This window comes from Anabrus simplex, chromosome 2 (genome assembly GCF_040414725.1).
Source record: "Anabrus simplex isolate iqAnaSimp1 chromosome 2, ASM4041472v1, whole genome shotgun sequence".
Lineage (NCBI taxonomy): Eukaryota > Metazoa > Arthropoda > Insecta > Orthoptera > Tettigoniidae > Anabrus > Anabrus simplex.
The window spans coordinates 927712572-927734120 of NC_090266.1; the positions used below are offsets into that span (position 1 = coordinate 927712572).

Here is a 21549-nt window from a genome sequence, read left to right on the forward strand (position 1 = left end):
CACATTTTCATTCTCTCCATGTCATCCACTGATCATTTTATTTCACTATGCACGTCCACTCCGTCACTGCGATCTCTTACCTGCCTTTCCTCTGATCTTCACACCATACTAAGCTCCCACAACTCACTGTTTCCTGCTACCGCATCTATATACGTTTCCCTTATATCATTGATACTCGATGCTCCACCATTTCTATTATACACGACCTCTTCAGCCCTACTCATTTCTTCATGCTTAAGGCCCCCTTCCAATGACTGAAGTTTCCTCACTGTCCAACTTGGAGTCCATTTCCCGTTGGTCACCACCAGCATCTGGCCCCTAATATGTGCCCTCAACCCTTGCAGTCTTGTTCTCACTAAATGTTTCTTTAAAATTTTGTAATTCTTATTCCCCTCACTTCCTATGTCCCTCTTATTTCACTCTGCAGATTACCAGCGTTTCTTCACACTACGTCTGTCATCAGCGTAGATAGCAGCATCACTTTTATAAGTCTACGCCCTCTCACCTTACCTACTCTCTCGACATCATCTATACCGACTTCACTGAAGTTAACTTTCATTTTATTTTGAATGACATCTACCACTTTATAAATAATGTCCACCTTGGCTTCAGCCTTATCTTCCTGCACGCCATAAATAAAAAAGGATTTCTTCCTACGTACTTGACTGTTGGCTGCTAATTCTCTCTTCAGATTCAATACCTCCTCTTCCATATTTTGTATTTTCTCCTTTAGTGACACAATTTCTCTCTCACTATTTTCCATTCTTGCTTTAGCTTCTTTTGTGTTTTCCTGAATCCATTGCCTCGTCTTTTCATGCTCCTTCACTTGCTCCTGTATCATCTGTTTTAACTGATCAAACATGCAGAGCTCCTCCACTACCTCCTTTACCACCTTCCTTATTACTTCTATGTCCTCCCAGCTCATGTTTCCACTATACTGAGAACCTGGATTTATTTCCATGTCCCCAATAACCAGCAGCACAGTGATCACCGCTGCCACCAACAGCATCTCACCCCTCAATCCCATCTCCACTTTACCTTCCTTTCTTCAGGGTGCTCCTTTCTTTCTTCTTCCCTGCCATCTTCCTATAACGACCCAATATTGCTCTAAACCGATCATCTTCCTCATCACACTCCACTTGCCCCGTCAACTCCCCCCACTTACTCCTCTCCACTCAACCGGCACTCAACACGTCACGTCCGTTCCTGTTGCTTGCGAATAAGCTACTCAATGGGGACTCATCCTCACGGATGGTTGAGATCTTTTAAACTGGTATATCACTGTCAATCGTAGCCTGGAAGTTACTCTCTCTTACAAAGTATGTGAATTTTCCGTTTAACTTCATCACACTAGTGTACAATGTTACTTATCACTTCTCTAGTTTCACTATGAGTCTTATTTCTCTTCTTGCTAATGACAGGCATTACATAGTCTTTACAAAACTGTTACACAGAAATAAAAAAGGAAATAAAGGGCAATAGCAGTAACAACGGATTTAAAAAAAAAAAAGAAAGAAATATGAACAAACGCGGAATAATGCAATGACAATGAACAGAGACAGCAGTATTGCAACTGATAGCACCAAGGGCTGCTATTTTAGGGTAAAAATAAGTCACCTGCATACTAGCAGGATTACTATGGCAACGATTACATCACAGGCTTGGATGGCGAAAACCCCTTCTCCCTGTGCCTCACTGGGCATATGCATTCTTCCGATCTGCCAACAGTACAACATACATAAGGATGGGTTTTGGAAGCAATTTCAAAGATTCTCTAATATCTGTAACTAAGAGATCAAAAGACTGGAAATACACAGTTTGCAAATCAAAGACAATATCAGTATAATACCTATTAAGGAAATATTATACGGAAAGCAGTGACTTTCCAGGTGAACATGCTGTGAACAAGAAACAAATCACCATATGGTTTAAAATTAATCTAATATGAAAGAAAATCCACCAGTTATCTATTTAAGGTTAAACACGGAAACACTACAAATATCTAATTAATAAATTTTGATTTACCCTTAGCACTTGAGTAAGTCTATCTGGTTACATGACTCTACTTGTATCTATTTTTCTGGTAAAGTACAAGTGCAATGCTATCTATTCTTATGGCTAAACTGAAGAAAAACTGAAATGAAGTTCTTTACATGATTACGTAAATCTGGAATATAAGAATTTGTATGTTCCCATAAAACGTTTTGTACATTGTGCTAGAAACGAGCCAGCTGACATCAGTCTCAGCTTCTGTTGTTGTTTTGTAGTACCCTGTTTCTGTTCCTCAGTTAGTACAGGTAGTTGATGGTTGATACTGCTTGAAACCTTTCGTTAACATCAGGATGGTGAAAAAATGGTGCAATAATATGAAAATCTTCTCCAAAAATAGCAGGTATCAACTGTCAGGATACAACAGCTTGATCAGAATGTCAGGATGCAACAGCATGATCAGAATGGGAGCTAAATTCTTCACACTTTATAGTGAAGGATAGGAAACATGCCATTTCTACAAAACTTACTTAATAAATACACTTTGATTTTTCATTTAAATAAAGTATAATCCATGAAATCTTCCACATAACTGCCATCCTCTCATCTGTACACCTTCTACAATGACAAATATACATATATTAACTGAATATTTCAAATATAATTATTTTAAAATCTAATGTATACTGATATACATTTGCAAAGTCTGCTACCACTAATAATCCAATACCTTTCGCAAGCCAGCTGACATCAGTCTCAGCTTCTGTTGTTGTTTAAGATATTCCCTCTGTTTCTGTTCCTCAGTTAGCTGTTGATGGTTAAGATGCTGCTGTTGAGGCCACATAGTTCTTCCAGAAAATCCAGGTACATTTGACTGAATACTGTTCGCCTGTTGCTGCAATTGAGGCTCCTTGAATGGGTACCTAACATAACATAGACAAAGAAAGTATACATACCGTGTAACAGTATCAACAGATACGTACGTATAAGTTAGGAAATTTACTTAGAAGGGTTATAGAAAATTACATTCAGGGAAACTAGGTGCACTACGGAGCAGTGATAAGGGTACAGGGATCTGGAAGTCAAGTAGTGATGACATAAAAATGTTAGTGTTCAACTGTGGAAGTATTGTAAAGAAAGGAATAGAATTAAGTAATTTAACAGATACACAGATGTTGTAATAGGAGTTGAATCATGGCTGAGAAATGATACAATGGATGTAGAAATATTCTCACAGAACTGGAGTGCATATCACAGAGACAGGACAGGAATGGCAGGAGGAGTATTAATTCTGGTGAAAAAATAATTTGTAAGCTACAAAAAAGTTAAAGATGACAAACGTGAAATTCTGGGTGTAAGGGCCATCTCTAGATAAAAGGCAACTTGATGTTTTTGGAGTGTACAGACCAGGAAAGGTCAGCACAGATGCTGATGCTATGTGGGAAACAATATGGAAAGGACCGTGATTGTAGCAGGTGTTCTAAATGTGCAAGAAATCAGCTTCATTTCCTGTATCAAGTCTTATTAATATACAAAATTCCCTTGAAAAAGGAAAACATTAAAAAATCCACCTTAGTAAATACAGTCAATATAGCGTACATTAAAACCTACTTAATAGGTCATGATTAAAATCTTTGGTACACATTTTGGTCAAATATTTAGGCCTTCTTCAGCCACATATAAAACAATGAGTAGAAAAACATATGATGTAAAGTTAAAAATAATTACATACATACATACATATATACATTATCATTATAGACTGTTATGCCTTTCAGAGTTCAGTCTGCAAGCCTCTGAGAATTTACTAAACGTCGCCACAATCCTCGATTTGCAACTAGTGTTGTGGCCTCATTTAATTCTATACCTCTTGCCTTTAAATCGTTAGAAACCAAGTCTAACCATCGTCGTCTTGGTCTACCTCTACTTCTCTTACCCTCAATAGCAGAGTCCATTATTCCCCTAGGTAACCTATCCTCCTCCATTCGCCCCACATGACCCCACCACCGAAGCTGGTTTATGCGTACAGCTTCATCCATCAAGTTCATTCCTAAATTAGCCTTTATCTCCTCATTCCGAGTACCCTCCTGTCATTGTTCCCACCAGTTTGTACCCGCAATCATTCTTGCTACTTTCATGTCTGTTATGTCTAACTTATGAATAAGATATCCTGAGTCCACCCAGCTTTCACTCCCGTAAAGCAATGTTGGTCTGAAAACAGACCGATGTAAAGATAGTTTCGTCTGGGAGCTGACTTCCTTCTTACAGAATACTGCTGATCGCAACTGCGAGCTCACTGCATTAGCTTTACTACACCTTGATTCAATCTCACTATATTACCATCCTGGGAGAACACAACCTAAATACTTGAAATTATCGACCTGTTCTAGCTTTGTATCACCAATCTGACATTCAATTCTCTTGAATTTCTTACCTACTGACATCAATTTGGTCTTCGAGAGGCTAATTTTCATACCATACTCATTGCACCTATTTTCAAGTTCCAAGATATTAGACTGCAGGCTTTCAGCTCAATTTGCCATTAAGACCAAGTCGTCAGCATAGACCAGACTGCTTACTACATTTCCACCTAACTGAATCCCTCCCTGCCATTTTATACCTTTCAGCAGATGATCCATGTAATCATGAACAGCAAAGGTGAAAGATTACAGCCTTGTCTAACCCATGTAAGTACCCTGAACCAAGAAGTCATTCTACCATCAATTCTCACTGAAGCCCAATTGTCAACATAAATGCCTTTGATTGATTTTAATAATCTACCTTTAATTTCATAGTCCCCCAGTATAGTTAACATCTTTTCCCTCGGTACCCTGTCGTATGCTTTCTCTAGATCTACGAAACATAAATACAACTGCCTATTCTTCTCGTAGCATTTTTCAATTACCTGGCGCATACTAAAAATCTGATCCTGACAGCTTCTCTGTGGTCTGAAACCACACTGGTTTTCATCCAACTTCCTCTCAACGATTGATCGCACCCTCCCTTCCAAGATGCCAGTGAATACTTTGCCTGGTATACTAATCAATGAGATACCTCGATAATTGTTGCAATCCTTCCTGTTCCCTTGCTTATAGATAAGTGCAATTACTGCTTTTGTCCAATCTGAAGGTACCTTACCAATACTCCATGCTAATTTTACTACTCTATGAAGCCATTTCATCCCTGCCTTCCCACTATACTTCACCATTTCAGGTCTAATTTCATCTATTCCTGCTGCCTTATGACAAAGGAGTTTTCTTACCATCCTTTCCACTTCCTCAAGCGTAATTTCACCAACATCATTTTCCTCCTCCCCATGAGCTTGGCTGTTTGCAACACCACCAGTATGATTTCCTTTTACATTGAGAAGATGTTCAAAATATTCCCTCCACCTCTCCAGTGATTCCATGGGATCTATTACGAGTTCACCTGAATTACTCAAAACACTGTTCATTTCCCTTTTCCCTCCCTTCCTAAGATTCTTTATTACTGTCCAGAAAGGTTTCCCTGCTGCTTGACCTAGCCTTTCCAGGTTATTACCAAAATCTTCCCATGACTTCTTTTTGGATTCAACAACTATTTGTTTCGCTCTGTTTCTTTCATCTACGTACAAATCCCTGTCTGCCTCGGCCCTTGTTTGGAGCCATTTCTGATAAGCCTTCTTTTTACGTTTACAGGCTGCTCTCACTTCATCATTCCACCAAGATGTTTGCCTTTTCCCATCTTTACACACAGTTGTTCCTAGGCATTCCCTTGCTGTTTCTACTACAGCATCCCTGTATGCCATCCATTCACATTCTATATCCTGAATCTGCTTACTGTCTACTGTTCGAAACTTCTCACTAATCATATCCATGTACTTCTGTCTAATTTCTTCGTCCTGGAGATTTTCCACCCTTATTTGTTTGCAGACAGATTTCACTTTCTCTACCCTAGGACTAGAGATACTTAGTTCACTACAGATCAGATAGTGGTCTGTATCATCGAAAAATGCCTGGAAAACCGGGCGAGTTGGCCGTGCGCATAGAGGCGCGCGGCTGTGAGCTTGCATCCGGGAGATAGCAGGTTCGAATCCCACTATCGGCAGCCCTGAAAATGGTTTTCCGTGGTTTCCCATTTTCACACCAGGCAAATGCTGGGGCTGTACCTTAATTAAGGCCACGGCCGCTTCCTTCCAACTCCTAGGTCTTTCCTATCCTATCGTCGCCATAAGACCTATCTGTGTCGGCGCGACGTAAAAGCCCCTAGCAAAAAAAAAAATCCCTGGAAAACTCGTACATTCCTAACAGATTTCCTGCATTCAAAGTCTGTTAAGATATAGTCTATTATGGATCTGGTACCCCTAGCCTCCCACGTGTAGCAGTGAATAGCCTTATGCTTAAAGAATGTATTCGTAACAGCTAAACCCATACCAGCACAGAAGTCCAGCAAACACTTCCCATTCCCATTAGCTTCCATATCTTCTCCACATTTACCAATCACCCTTTCGTATCCTTCAGTTCTATTCCAAACTCTCGCATTGAAATCGCCCATTAGCACTACTCTATCCTTGCTGTTGACCCTGACCACGATGTCACTCAATGCTTCATAAAACTTGTCAACTTCATCCTCATCTGCACCCTCACATGGTGAATACACGGACACAATTCTTGTCCTAATTCCTCCAACTGACAAATCTACCCACATCATTCGCTCATTTACGTGCCTAACAGAAACTATGTTGCGTGCAAAGGTATTCCTGATAAAGAGCCCTACCCCAGACTCTGCCCTTCCCTTTCTAACACCTGTCAAGTACACTTTATAATCTCCTATCTCTTCCTCATTATCTCCCCTTACCCAAATATCACTTACTCCTAGCACACCCAGATGCATCCTCTTTGCTGACTCAGCCAGTTCTACCTTCTTTCTTCCATAAGCCCCATTAATACTGATAGCTCCCCATCGAATTCCATTTCGTTCGCCAAGATGTTTCCAAGGAGACCCTCGCCTGTCAAATGGGAGTGGGACTCCATTACTCCCATAGGTCCGAGGCTTGCTTAAAATGTTCTGAGCTCGGTAAATTCATGAAGCAGGATGCTACCCTACTTGCACATATTCCAAGTGAGGATCTCTCCTCTAACGGGTTATGGACCACCGGTGAATTGTATAGTCCTAGCCGCCTGAGCACAAGGAGGGCCACGACTCAGAATATGTCCGAGATGCCCACTCCCATTCCATAGCAACTGGTATCCCGACTCTCAGGACCACTTACTAGGCCAGTCAGCCGTTGCCCATGTTTCACGAACTAGGACGTGACTAGAGTAACCCACAAACACGAACCATTAAAGTCCACAAAAAGAATCATATGAAAATGTCCATCTTGATGAAAATGGACATCAGTACTTTTCAAGAAACATATATCTGGGTTCTTCATGAATCAATTCTTGAATGTTGGACTCGATACGCTTCTTATGTAAATCTAACAATCTTATAAAACTGAGGACAACGACTGAAGATTTATAAGTACAGCAGCACACTTCGTGGAAAGATAATTGTGTACAAACTGGGTTTCTTTTTTGAAGTTAACACGGAACATTGGCCAGAAAAGTTGACGTGAGAAAACAGGTATGGCATTCTATTAATCTGTGAAGAAAACAAATAAGAATATAAAGATATAGCACAGTAAAAGAAAATAAATATAAAGGAAAAGAAAGAATGAGCATGTGAAAATCATGCAAAGACCAAAAAATGTGACTTACTGCTTGTTGAAGACAGAATGTAGAACGTAAACAAATTGTGCGCCACGGCGGGATCTGCTAGACTGTTAGGTTGGATCAGCTGTCAGCCAAGGAGACCAGGGGAAGGGGGAAGGAGGAGGAGCAGAGAAAGATGGAGAGGAGTTTAGCAGGGACAGTCTGTGAGATACACGAGAAATTTCAGCTCTTCTTTTTTACCATTGTTACAGATAATTATTAATGTTTTGAAAAGAATGTTGGACTGCCCCGAAATGTCATTTAAATTGCAAGTGAGATCGTTTCTTTGGTCTAAATGTATGAAGATTTTCTCGCAGATATTGAGCAGACATTTTGTGCTCTTTGTAAGATCAGAAGATTTTTTTCAATGGATGTGAAATGATGATTAAAAGCAGGCATGTGCTTGCCCACAGCTGAAAATCTATTATGCATTTGGAAACTTCTGCCAGTTTGACCAACGTAGCTGGATGGGCACTGACAACATTTGATCTTATACATGCCAGAATAAGAAAATTTATTACCAGCGTTAATAGTATGAGTGTTGAAAAAAATATCTGAATTGGTATTTTTTTTGCTAGGGGCATTACATCGCACCGACACAGATAGGTCTTATGGCGACGATGGGATAGGAAAGGCCTAGGAGTTGGAAGGAAGCGGCCGTGGCCTTAATTAAGGTACAGTCCCAGCATTTGCCTGGTGTGAAAATGGGAAACCACGGAAAACCATTTTCAGGGCTGCCGATAGTGGGATTCGAACCTACTATCTCCCGGATGCAAGCTCACAGCCGCGCGCCTCTACGCACACGGCCAACTCGCCCAGTTGAATTGGTATTATTAGTTCTGAAGGCTACCTTGAAATTCTGCTTCTTGAAAAAGGTAGTAATCTGAAAGAATTTATTGTTATTGTATGTAAAAGCAAGGAGTTTCTTTTTTGTTTGTGGGCTCTCTAACAAGGGTTGTGGAGGGCTTATTTTTCAATTTATGAATTATTTTACCAACAAAAGGTCTGTTATAGCTATTAACGTGAGCATATAATAGATGTTGTCAATTTCTTTTTGGAAATTAGTAGTGGAAAGAAGGATGTTTAGAGCTCTGTAAATTATATACATTTTACGAGCAGTTAACAGCAGCTTCGCACGTGTGGATTTTGTAAATGGACAAAAGGGATCGTTTCTTGGTACTATACTAAGACATTGTATGAAAATCCCTAAAGTATAAAAACTCACCTAAAAATTGAGTTTCATTTACCCCAGAAACTCTTTGTAAACCATGTTTGTGATACTACTGCCTTTAGGGACTAAGATGACCACGTGACACAGAATTGTACATGTCTGAAACAGTTTTCACTCGAGTCGAAAAAAAAACAAAAAACATGTTTCTTTATTTTTGAAGGAGATTCCAAATACCCATTTCCACGCCTGTAACATCTTCAGTTTTTGAGATATAAGTATCCCCATAAAAATAATTCAACCCCTTTTATGTCCTTCCCCCACCTAAATGGATTTTCCAAACACAAAAAAATACATGTCCCCATATTTTTACAGGACTTTCCAAATACCAAGTTTCTTGTCTGTAATATGTTAAGTTTTTGACATAACTGTAGGTATATCAGTACTCAATTTTAAAATTCACCCGCTTTTTCAAATCTTTTCAGCTTCTTAGATGGATTTTCTGAAAACAAAAAATTTGTGTTTATTTTTAAAGGAGATTCCAAACACCAGTTTTCACATCTGTAACATCTTCAGTTTTTGAGATCATAAACAGAATTATACTCATTCTTTACTTATTTTAACCCAACCCGCTTAAGTCGATTTTACGAAAATAGAAAATATGAATTTCTTTACTTTTAAAGGAGATCCCAAATATCAATTTTAACGCCTGTAACATATTTAGTTTTTTAAATATAAGTATCCTCATACAAATAATTCAACTAATTTTTCAATTAATTCACCCCCTCCATAAATTTCCCAAAAATAAAAAGTACGTAGAGGATTTCTTTATTTTTAAAGGAGATTCCAAATACCAATTTTCATGTCTGTAACATCTTCAGTTTTTGAGATATCAGTATCCTAATAAAAATAATTCAACCCCCTTTTCAGTCCTTTTTAACCCCGTAAGTGATTTTCCTGCAAACAAAAATACATTTTTCTTGATTTTTAAAAGAGTTTTAAAATACCAATTTTCACGTCTGAAACATGTTACGTTTCTGAGATATACTATAGATCTGGTCTTTTTTAAAATTCACCCTCTTTGTCGCTCCTGTTCACCCTTCATTGTCCGGCTCCATGGCTAAATGGTTAGCGTAATGGCCTTTGTTCACGGGGGTCCTGGGTTCGATTCCCGGCAGGTTTGGGAATTTCAACCATCATTGGTTAATTTCGCTGGCATGGGGGCTGGGTGTATGTGTCGTCTGCATCATCATTTCAACCTCATCATGACGCGCAGGTTGCCTAAGGGCGTCAAATCAAAAGACCTGCACCTGGGGAGCCGAACCTGTCCTCAGACTCTCCCGACAGTTAAAGCCATAGGCCATTTCGTTTTTTACCCTCCATTAATTGGATTTTCCAAAAAAAATATGTGTCTTTATTTTCAAAGCAGACTCCAAATACCAATTTTCATGTCTGTAACATCTTCAGTTTTTGAGATATAAGTATCATCACAAAAGGTATTTAACCCAATTTTTCACCTTCTTTAATGCCCCTTAATGGGATTTTCTGAAAACCAAAAAAAGTGTTCTTGCATCTGGGAGATAGTAGGTTCGAATCCCACTATCGGCAGCCCTGAAAATGGTTTCCCGTGGTTTCCCATTTTCACACCAGGCAAATGCTGGGGCTGTACCTTAATTAAGGCCACGGCCGCTTCCTTCCAACTCCTAGGCCTTTCCTATCCCATCGTCGCCATAAGACCTATCTGTGTCGGCGCGACGTAAAGCCCCTAGCAAAAAAAAAAAAAAAAAAGTGTTCCTTTAAAGGAGAATCCAAATACCAATTTTTACATCTTTAAACTTTTCAATTTTTGAGATAGAGATATACTCATTTAAATAATCCACCCCCATTTTCACCCCCTTAGTGAATGGAATATCAAAAAATCCTCTCTTAGTGAGCACCTACGCTCTGACATAAATGTATCCCCAAAATTTCATTTCTTTATGTCCAGTAGTTTTGGCTCGGCGATGATGAATCGGTTAGTCAGGGAATGTTATTTTAAATAAATAGATATGTGAGCTCAAGAAGGCCTAAATATGTGGCCAAAACATGTACCGAAGTTTTTTAATCATGACTTTTTAAGTGTGTTTTAATATAGGCTATATTGAATTGTATTGATTAAGGTGGACCATTCAATTTTCTTTTTTCCTTTTCAAGGAAATTTTGTATATTATACATCATCAGTATGGATCATTGTTAACATGAGATTCAATTTTTATTTACATGAAATCAATAAAAGTAAACTTTCACCTGTTTGATACTATATTGTACCGGGAACAGCCGGTACGAAACAAAGTCCCAGTAATTAAATTTAAAACTTCGCGTTACGCGCCAGCCCAGCAGCGGAAGAGAGACTGGAACAGCAAGCAACAGCTGTGTGTGACATAGAGCGGAGTGACGTCACAGCCTACCTCCCCATAATTCAGAGTGAGCCTGGACTAGTATGGAATGTTCCTTGAGCTTCTTCAGATAATAACTTTCCCCACGATGACTAGACAAAATCAGCCACATCATCGTGTAGCCCGATATTTTATCTGCATTCCTGCAAGGTTTAATAAAAATCCGACATGAGACGACGAAGTTGTGGAGCAAGATGTGAAGGCATGTTTTGGGCGTGAATCGGGTATAAATGGAGAGTTGCTTCGCTTAGCAGACCAGTGTGTTTCGCAGTGGAGTTCATGCTGCTAGCAGCGAGTGGTAGGCTCGCGGAGACTGCGATACGACGTGTAGTGATTGTCATATTTTGTAGAGTCCTGGACTTTAACTCTGTAGCGTCGAGTGTGGACTTATACAAGTTTCTTTAAATCATGAGTGATAGAATTCTGCTCCAATGGAGAGTGATATAAATTGTGCTTCATCAAACTCTTAATATTACCAAGTGATTGTTTATTCTGAATGTCTAAGATTTGCAATTATTTTTCCAAGTGTTCATAATTCAAAGTTAATGTTGTGGACAGTGATAGGATTTGGAACAGTCTTTGCTCCTTACAGATTGATTGAATATTTCGAGAAATTTCACTAACATGACTGTGCTTTAACTTAGAATTCCTCAAGTGCCAAATATTAACAAGTGATTGAGTACAGAATTAACTTGAACTTAGTGACTACATCACTAACTTACAATTTCGTGTGTAGATAATTCTATAAACTGTGTAAATATATTGTAGATGATGGGCTGTAGACTGTGTATTTGAACTGTGCATTTTCAACTCTACGAACATTCGAACTAAGAACTGTACATTTTTCAACTCTACGAACATTCGAACTAAGGACTGGTGATAAATGATCAATCTCACTTTATTTTTTCATTAACATGCATGAACAAAATTAACTTCACGAGTGAAAGATTCTTATTTCATTTCAATTCAATTGATTTCATTGAACAGTGTTCAGACTCAGAAATATGTTGTGTGGAATAACTTCAGATTATGCCAAGTATCACAAACTGTAGGTGGCTATGTATTAGGTTGACTTTATTGACATTCGACAACAAGTTTCAAGTGGCTATTCATTTTATGAGTTTAATTTCCGAGTGTTAAACTTATGTGCTTATTCAAGCTTAGTGACACTTTGCCACATAGAATTTATTTCAAACGATTAATGACATAACACGGGATAGATTTCAGTGACATTCTACCGTGTGATAATTCTTTAATTATACAGTTCTTACGTGTTATGAACCTTGTTAAAACCATTGCTATATCTTTTTCTCATCTGTGCAGAAGTCCCTTTTCGAATTAACACGTCCAAGGCTTAACGATGTTCGTTCACGTTTATCATTTACGTGGCCTGTTTCAACGCCCTTACTTCTAGACATCGCATGGATCTTCTAGAAATTCGAGATCTTCAAGAACTTCCATCGAGGGAGGAAGGGTGGTTCAATGGTGCAGAGGGGAGCAGAGCAGCCGGAATTCTGGGACATCGCCAACCCTAGGACGAGGAAAGAACACTTCTCACTGTTTCTTCTGTACAGAGGTGATATGATTTTGAACTTATTAATAAACTCCCTCTGCATGCACTTCAATCAGAACGGCACACGCCCTGCGTTTCTCATGCTCATCAAAGTACCATATTTACTGTTACAATATATTTGCTTTAAGCAAATTGATTATTAGAATATGTTTCATTCCTTAGGAACCTCTTCAGCTACTTAACACTGCTTAGGTGAAACTGCATAGAATATAACACCAATACTGTATAATGGTCCATTATTGGACATAATCTAGTGCATACTGTGGAGGCCACTGCATAGGCTACTTGAAGCCACCAGCAGTGCCAATGCACTATGAGAGCTATGTCTCATTTCCAAAAATTGATTCCTGCTGTGATGTTTGGGACATCACTGTATATTTTTAATTATTGAACTATATATTTAATTGATAAGATGTATATATTTAATCACTGATAGGTCATTTTAAAATTAATATGTATATATATAGGGTTTTTATCATCCATTTCAATCATCATTTCATTTCTTTGTATCGCGGCTGTAACGTATTCTGAACGAACAAATTATTGGGTAAAGTATTTCAACATCACGCATATTTATAACTTGCAGTAAATTTTCCAATAGCCGTTGTGAGGTGACCAGAGTCAGCAGGCTAATTTCAGCCCAATTCCAGGAAAAGTACGTCATCGAGATTACGAGAGACCTTACCCTCTCCACCTCATGAAGATACAGTTGATACATTATTAACACCCACTTTTCAAACTCGGCTTGGGGACGCTTTATTTCAGCGGGAAAGTTCAGCCTATGCGAATGAACGTAATGAAGCAACGTGATGGATTGACAGCTATACATCGGAGAAGGGATGAGACCTCGAATCTTACTGGACCATGTGATATGGATGATGGAAGGAGACTTGTGAACCGATAAATACCACCGACAAGGGCTGGAGAGGACATTCATTCGGACAGCCAGACTTTCTCATTTATATACTTATTCATTCTACGTCTACACATCGGAGAAGATATTAACTTAGTTCACTTCGCATCTGAGTATATTCTACTCAAAAGTTACTCTCATTGGGACTTGTTATCTCAATGACGAGAGGTAGTCAACGGGAGACCGGTTCTGACTGGTATAGGGGAGCAGAGCTTTTATTATGAGTTTAGCTACGCTACTTTTCCGTAATAAGGAAGAATACAAGTGTATTCTCTCCATGAACATAACCCATGGTGGTTTTGCACTTAAAATTAGGACTCATTACGACTTTATGTAAGGAGTACAGTAGGAAGTGCTAAGGACAGGAAATGTGGATGTAGGACTGGAATTTAACAACAAATGAGGCAGCCTGTACGAGAGATCCACCCATCTTCAGCTTCAAGACAATAGAGTCTACATTTGGTGAGCTTATGGCATAAGTTACTGCAAGTCTTCGCGCAACAGTTCATTTTCTTAGAGTTAATTTCATTCACTTTTTCTTTTGCTTCCGTAAGTTCAGATTTCGTTAATACGCCGTTACGTCACGTTTTCATCTTAATAAATAGCTGTTTTAATTTGTATTTTATGAAATGATTATTAATGATCCTTAAATTCCAAGTTAGTGTACTTAATGATTTGTGTTCCGTTCACCCCACCCCTGGAAGTTTTTTGAGTCTCATTACGTATTTTTATTTATTATTATTATTATTATTATTAATTATCTACTTTTGTTTTCAAGCCATAAGCTTGAAGACTGGCGCCCTTGGGATACTGTTTCTGGAGAAACCATGACATATCATTTATTTATTTTAATATTAAAGTGACCCGCCACGCTATAAATTTGTCATACATCTGTGGGCAAAGTGGGTACGTCACACTGCCTGCCTGGACAAATATTTTAAGTTCCCTATGGGAATCAACATCTATATCATCTGATGGCCAGGCAGGCATCAATTTTTGGAAATGAGACATAGCTCTCATAGTGCATTGGCACTGCTGGTGACTTCAAGTAGCCTATGCAGTGGCCTCCACGGTATGCACTAGCCTTGCGTCTTAGGTGTGCTAAGTCCCAACTGACGAGCCCAACTTAGCACACGAGGGCGAAACGCAGGCAACCAAGAATGAGTTAGCTGGAAAATTTATAATGTCCAATAATGGACCATTATATTGGTATTTTAAATTTACTAATTCAGGACAAATATTTTAAGTTCCCTATGGGAATCAACATCTATATCATAAACTACATAGAATTTTCTTCTTCTCAAAAAAAACATCTTAAAATAGTACCTTTTGATATGCTTACAACAAAACTAATTTTAAAAGATAAAAGTAAATACGACAGGTGGGGAGGGTTGAATGGGGCAGCAAACTGGGAAGGGAAGATGGATCTACTTATGTTCTAATTTAATTTAGAACAATTTCCTATTCACTTAAATAATTCTTAAAATATTGTTATTATATAGCACCTTCATTCATATGTGATGTGTGTGTTTCTCTTAGTTCATTTTAAAAAAGTTTTTTAAAAAGGACTTTTTCGCGTCAGTGTTACGTCTTAATTTAAAAAAACTGTTCTCTTCAGGAGTTCTTCTTTTTGAAGTGTTGTCATTTGATTTAACTTGGTGAAATTGGGCCACTTGAATTTTTGTTTATTAAGGAACCCTCTGAAGCTGATTGCTGTCTTATTGATGTTATGGAGAAGCTTCCCCAAAGTCTTGCTATGTCATCAATCTACTGTGTCCCTGGAGGGGTTTAGCAGCAGCTGTTGTGGCTTTCCGTCTAATGAAATTATGATGAATAACATAAATAGGTCCAGTTTCCCTTCCCACTTTGCTGCCCCATTCAGGCCTCCCCACCTTTTCTTTCATTTTCTTAAATAAGTTTTAAGCATAACAAAGGTACTATTTTAAAATGGTTTTTTGAGAAGAGGATAATTTTATGTAATTTCACCTAAGCAATGTTAAGTAGCTGAAGATATTCCAAAGGAATGAAAAATGTTCAAATAATTAATCTGCTTAAAGCAAATATATACAGTAGTATCAAACAGGTGATAATTTACTATTATAGATATGATGTACTAAATTTACCAAATATCGATTGGGAAGGTAATGTGAACAACAGGAAGCATGACCAACAAATGGCAAATCAGATAATCTGGACAGGACAGCTGAATCTGAAAGTGATGGAACCAACTTGGGGAAGAATATCCCGGATGGGGTGCTGGTAAAACCAGATGTGCCCTATAGAGAAACTCAAGTAATAAATTTTATTAGTGATCAAGCAGCAGTTTTTGTAGCAATTAAAAATAAATGCGACAGAGAAGAATGTTGTAAAATTAGGACTATTAAACAGTACCATATGGCTGATAAGAAAGGCATGAGGGGTTTTTCTTAAAGTAATTACAGTAAGTGGAAAACTGTAAATAAAAATGTACACAGACTGTGCGATGAGTTTAAAGCATTGTTGAGGAATGTGAAAACAGGTGTGTACCTTTAAAGGTAGTAAGAAATGGTAAAGACCCACTATATTATAACAGAAAAGTAAAGAGACTAAGAAGGAGGTGCAGGTTGGAAAGAAAAAGTTAGAAATGAGTGTGGAAGTAAGGAGAAACAGAAGGAACTTACTAGGAAATTGAATGTAGAGAAGAAGTCAGTTAAGGATAACATGATGGCAAGCACAGCTTACAGTCCTACAAATTTTAGTGAAAAATGGAAGGGTATGCATAGGTACTTTGAGGCAGAAACACGTTCCAAGAACAACATTCCAGGAATCATTAATGAACAAGGGGAGTGTGTACATGAGGATCTAAAGAAAGCAGAAGTATTCAGTCAGCGGTACTGTATGTAAAGATTGTTGGTTACAAGGATGATGTCCAGATACAGGAAGTGACAAATAGAAATGAAGTATTGAAATTTGCCTATAGTAAAAAAAAATATTTATGATGAGATACAAAAGTTGAACTAGAAAGCAGCTGGAATTTATAAGATTTCTGCGGTTGGGATACAGTACCATATCTGAAGTACTTACTTGATTACTGTTTGCATGAAGGAGCTATACCAAATGTACGGAGAGTTTCTATAGCAGCTCCTGTGTATAAAGGAAAGGGTGATAAACATAAAGCTGAAAGTTACAGGCCAGTCAGTTTGACATGTGTTGCATGTAAGCTTTGGGAAAACATTCTTTCTGATTATATCAGATATGTTTAATAGCTTAATAACTGGTCCGATAGAAGGTAGTTCAGGTGTAGGAAAGGTTATTCCACTGAAGCTCATTTTCTAGGATACCAGCAAGATATAGCAGATATCTTAAATTCAGGAAGACAAATGGACTATATCATGATTAATCCATCTAAAATATGTGATAGGGTAGATAATGGGAGACTATTGGCAAAAATGAGTACAAATGGTTGAGACAAGAGAGTGACTCAATGAGTGGCTACATTTCTAGAAAATAGAACTCAGAGAATTAAAGTAGGTGAAGCATTAACCGATCCTGTAGGCCTAATCATTAAGAGGGGAATTCCTCAAGGCAGTATTATTGGACCTATATATTTTCTTATATATAAATTATATAAGTAAAGAACAAGAATCAGAGATCCGGCTTTTTACAGATGATGTTATACTGAATAGAGTAATAAGTTATACAAAATTGTAAGCTGCTGCACAAAAAGAGCTTAACAATGTTGTGAGATGGACAGCAGGCAATGGTATGATGATAAACAGGGTTAAAAGTCAGGTTGTGAGTTTCACGAACAGAAAAAGTCCTCTCAGTTTTATTAACTGCATTGAAAGTTTCTTGTGGGATCACTGTAAGTACCTAGGTGTTAATATAAGGGAAGATCTTCATTGGGGTAATCACATAAATGGGATTGAAAAGAAAACGTACAAGATATCTGCAAATGGTTTTGGACATATCTAGGGGTAAGACCCCAACTAGAGTATGGTTCTAGGGTATGGGACCCTTCCCAGGATTACTTGATTTGAGAACTGGACAAAATCCAAAGAAAAGCAGCTCAATTTCTTCTGGGTGATTTCCGACAAAAGAGTAGCGTAACAAAAATGCTGCAAAGTTTAGGCTGGGTTAACTTGGGAGAAAGGAGACAAGCTGCTCGACCAACTATGTGATGATGTTTGTTGCTTAAAGGGGCCTAACAGCTATGTCATCAGCCCCTAATGGTACAAAATGGAACAAAAGGACATGATAATTAAAATTTTAAAATATATCCACTGACAAGAAATTAAAATAAATGATGATGAAAAATTATTATTAGATTAAAACAATCAGTGGATCTAATTTGCAATGACTTATTTTCTAATAAAATAATAGAAAATATATGTTACAATGGAATAAGGCATTGCCTTGAAGTACAGAGATTTATATCATTCAAGTTAGAACTTAAAATAACACATTAAAATACGCAAACATGAACTAAAATAGAGTCAATGGGATAAAAGTGCAGTTAACAAAAATATACTAATACTAGCAAGATACCCGTGCTTCGCTACGGTATTATACTGAAATTTGTATTTTAATGCTTATTGTTTTAGTATAATCCACCGAAATTTGCGATCTGACTCTTTTTCTGAGAGAATCCGCCAAAAATCTCGATCTGACTCATTTTCTAATAGATTACAGCAAGTTTCCTAACATTTTTCAATCTTTCTTTCCAGCAATCGATTTCATACTTCCCGGGCTAGTTCCAGGTATTCCACCCGGTCACTTGGGTCCCTAAATCTTTGCCATCTTTTCCTATAAGCATTTTTAATATGGAACAAATCCTTCAAGAGATCAGGCGTGGTGTCGTCTTGGGTGCCTTGGCGGTACTGAACACGCGACCGGACTGCATTCTTAGTCATTAAGGCCTACCCATCCAGGACCTGTTTCCAACGCGGTCCGCACATTTGACGACGGTCCAGAACATTATTATTATTATTATTATTATTATTATTATTATTATTATTATATATGTTCTGGACCCAACAGCAAGATGCAAGACCGCTACTTGGCGGTAAATTACATCTGCTGCCATTGTCATTGTTGAGAATGTGACCAACACCATTGTCGCTCGTAGGCAAGTGTGGGGGATTTCTGGCCATACGAATGACATACTTCCGTGCATTATTGACCTTATTATAGAGGTAAAAATTGGACGGTCAATCTCATTCCTATCGTTTATTTCAAAAGTGTTTAAATTTTTATTTATATGACAGGAGAATCTACTGTAATCTAAGAACGTTCTCCGAAGGAAAAGATGGCTCTTGAAAACGAACACAGGAAAGATTAAAAATAATCGGTTTATGATCACAATAAGTACATCGAAAATCTACAGCCTGTTTCCAGTCATTCGACAGGGTCAGGAATGGAATGAATAAAGCCCCCATCTAGCGGCGACAATAGGAATTGTGCTGGCAGCCGAAACCTGTCACACTCCTCTGGGGCAATGATTAATGGAAGACAAATGAAATGAAATTATATTGGACAGTGTTGCTGGAATGAATGATGACAGGGAAAACCGGAGTATCCGGAGAAAAACCTGTCCCGCCTCCGTTTTGTCCAGCACGAATGTCACATGGAGTGACTGTGATTTGAACCACGGAACCCAGATGTGAGAGGCCGGCGCGCTGCCGCCTGAGCAACGGAGGCTCCTTATAAATACATTTGAACAGTAAAATCAATTGGTCTCACCTCCTTTTACACCCCACCGACGTAAAATTTATTTACTCCCCACCCAAAAAAACAAAAAGAAGGCGTTTCTTTATATTTAAAGGAGATTCCAAACACCATTGTTTACGTGAATTACCTTCAGTTTTGAGATTAAAATTAAAATTTTTTCACTTTCACGCTCCCCCTCCACCAAGTGAATTTTCCGGCAAAAAATACTTGTTTCTTTAATAGTAAAGGATCTTCTAAATACCAATTATAACGACTGTAGCTACTTCAGTTTTTGATTTATGTGTCCTCATGAAAGGAGTTCACTCATTTTCACTCCCGCCCACCAAGATGATCCCCCCCAAAACGGTCTTTTCTTTGTTTTTAAAGGAGATCAAAATACCTTTTTTCACGTCTGTAGGCCCTAACAACTTTAGTTTTTATTAGATGTAAGTATTCTCATACAATTAAGTCAATTAATTTTTTAATTCTTTCACCTGCCCCCCCCCCCCCCCCTTTCCATTCATTGGATTTTCCGAGAATTTGTGTTTCTTTACTTTTAAAGCAGAACCAAATATCAAATTTCCCATCTGTAACATCTTCATTTTTGAGATAACAGTAGCCTAATTAAAAGAATTCAACACCATTTTCAGTCACTTTAACCCATCTCCCCTCCACCCAATTTGTAATTTTGAAAACTAAAAATACATGTTTCCTTATTTTTAATAGAGATAAAAATACCATTTTTCACTTCTGTAATATGTTAAGTTTCTTGAGATATACTGTACACATTCTCATTTTAAAATTTCACCCTCTTTTTAGTTCCCCTTAAGAGGAGTTTCCAAAACCAAATCGCGTTTCTTTACATTTACAGGAGAATACAAATAATCACTTTTTACGTCTGTAACATTCTACGTTTCTCAGATATTCTGTAGATATAATCTTTCAAAAAATTCACCCCAATATGTCACTCCTGTTTAACCGCCATTAATTGGTTTTTCCAAAAACAAAAAATACGTGTTTCTTTATTTTTAAAGGAGATCCCATATACAAATTTTCAGTTCTGTAATATCTTCAGTTTCTGAGATATATGTATCCTCATTAAAGACATTCAACCCATTATTCACCCTTTCCACCCCTCCTATTGGGATTTTCCGAAAACAAAAAATACACGTTTCTTTATTTTTAAAGGAGATTCAAAATACCAATTTTCACATCTGTAAACTTTTGAAATTTTAAGATGTAGATACACTCGTTTTAAAAATTCACCCTTTTTTTCACCCCCATTATTCGGATTTTCCAAAAACGAAAAATACCTTTTTCTTTATTATTTTTAAAGAAGATCCCAAATACCTATTCAGGTCTGTAATATCTTCAGGTTCTGAAATATAATTAGCCTCATTAAAGGCATTCAACATATTTTCACCCTTTTCCACCCTTCTTATTGGGATTTTCCAAAAACAAAAATATACGTGTTTCTTTACTTTTAAAGGAGATTCTAAATACTAATTTTTACATCTATAAACTTTAAAAGTTTTGTGATATAGATACACTCATTTTAAAAATTCACCCCCTTTTCACCCCCCCCCCTCCACATTAATTGGATCTTCCAAAAACAAAAAGTACGTGTTTCTTTACTTTTAAAGGAGATCCAAAACACCAATTTTCAGGTCTGTAATATCTTCAGTTTCTGAGATATAAGTATCCGCATTAAATGCATTCAACCCCCTTTTCCACCTTTCCTATTGGGATTTTCCCAAAAAAAATACATGTTGATTTATCTTTAATGAAGATTCCAAATACCAGTTTTTACATCTGTAAACTTTCAAAGTTTTGAGATATAAATACACTCATTTTAAAAATTCAACCCCTTTTCACCCTCCCATTAATTGGTTTTTCCAAAAACAAAAAATACGTGTTTCTTCATTTTTAAAAGAGATCAAACGTACCAATTTTCAGGTCTGTAATACCTTCAGTTTCTGAGATATAAGTACCGGTATCTTGATTAAAGGCATTCAACCTATTTTTCGCTCTTTTTCACCCGTCCTATTGGG

At 37.6% G+C, this 21549-nt stretch overlaps 1 protein-coding gene across 1 annotated transcript in view; it reads right to left on the minus strand.

Moving 5' to 3' along the window:
* The window catches only part of LOC136863191 (synergin gamma), a 236612-nt gene that overhangs the window by 197237 nt on the left and 17826 nt on the right, over positions 1-21549 (minus strand). The window contains exon 2 of the mRNA XM_067139548.2: positions 2720-2912. Coding sequence (XP_066995649.2) covers positions 2720-2912 — 193 coding nt within the window. The remainder of the gene's footprint in view (positions 1-2719; positions 2913-21549) is intronic.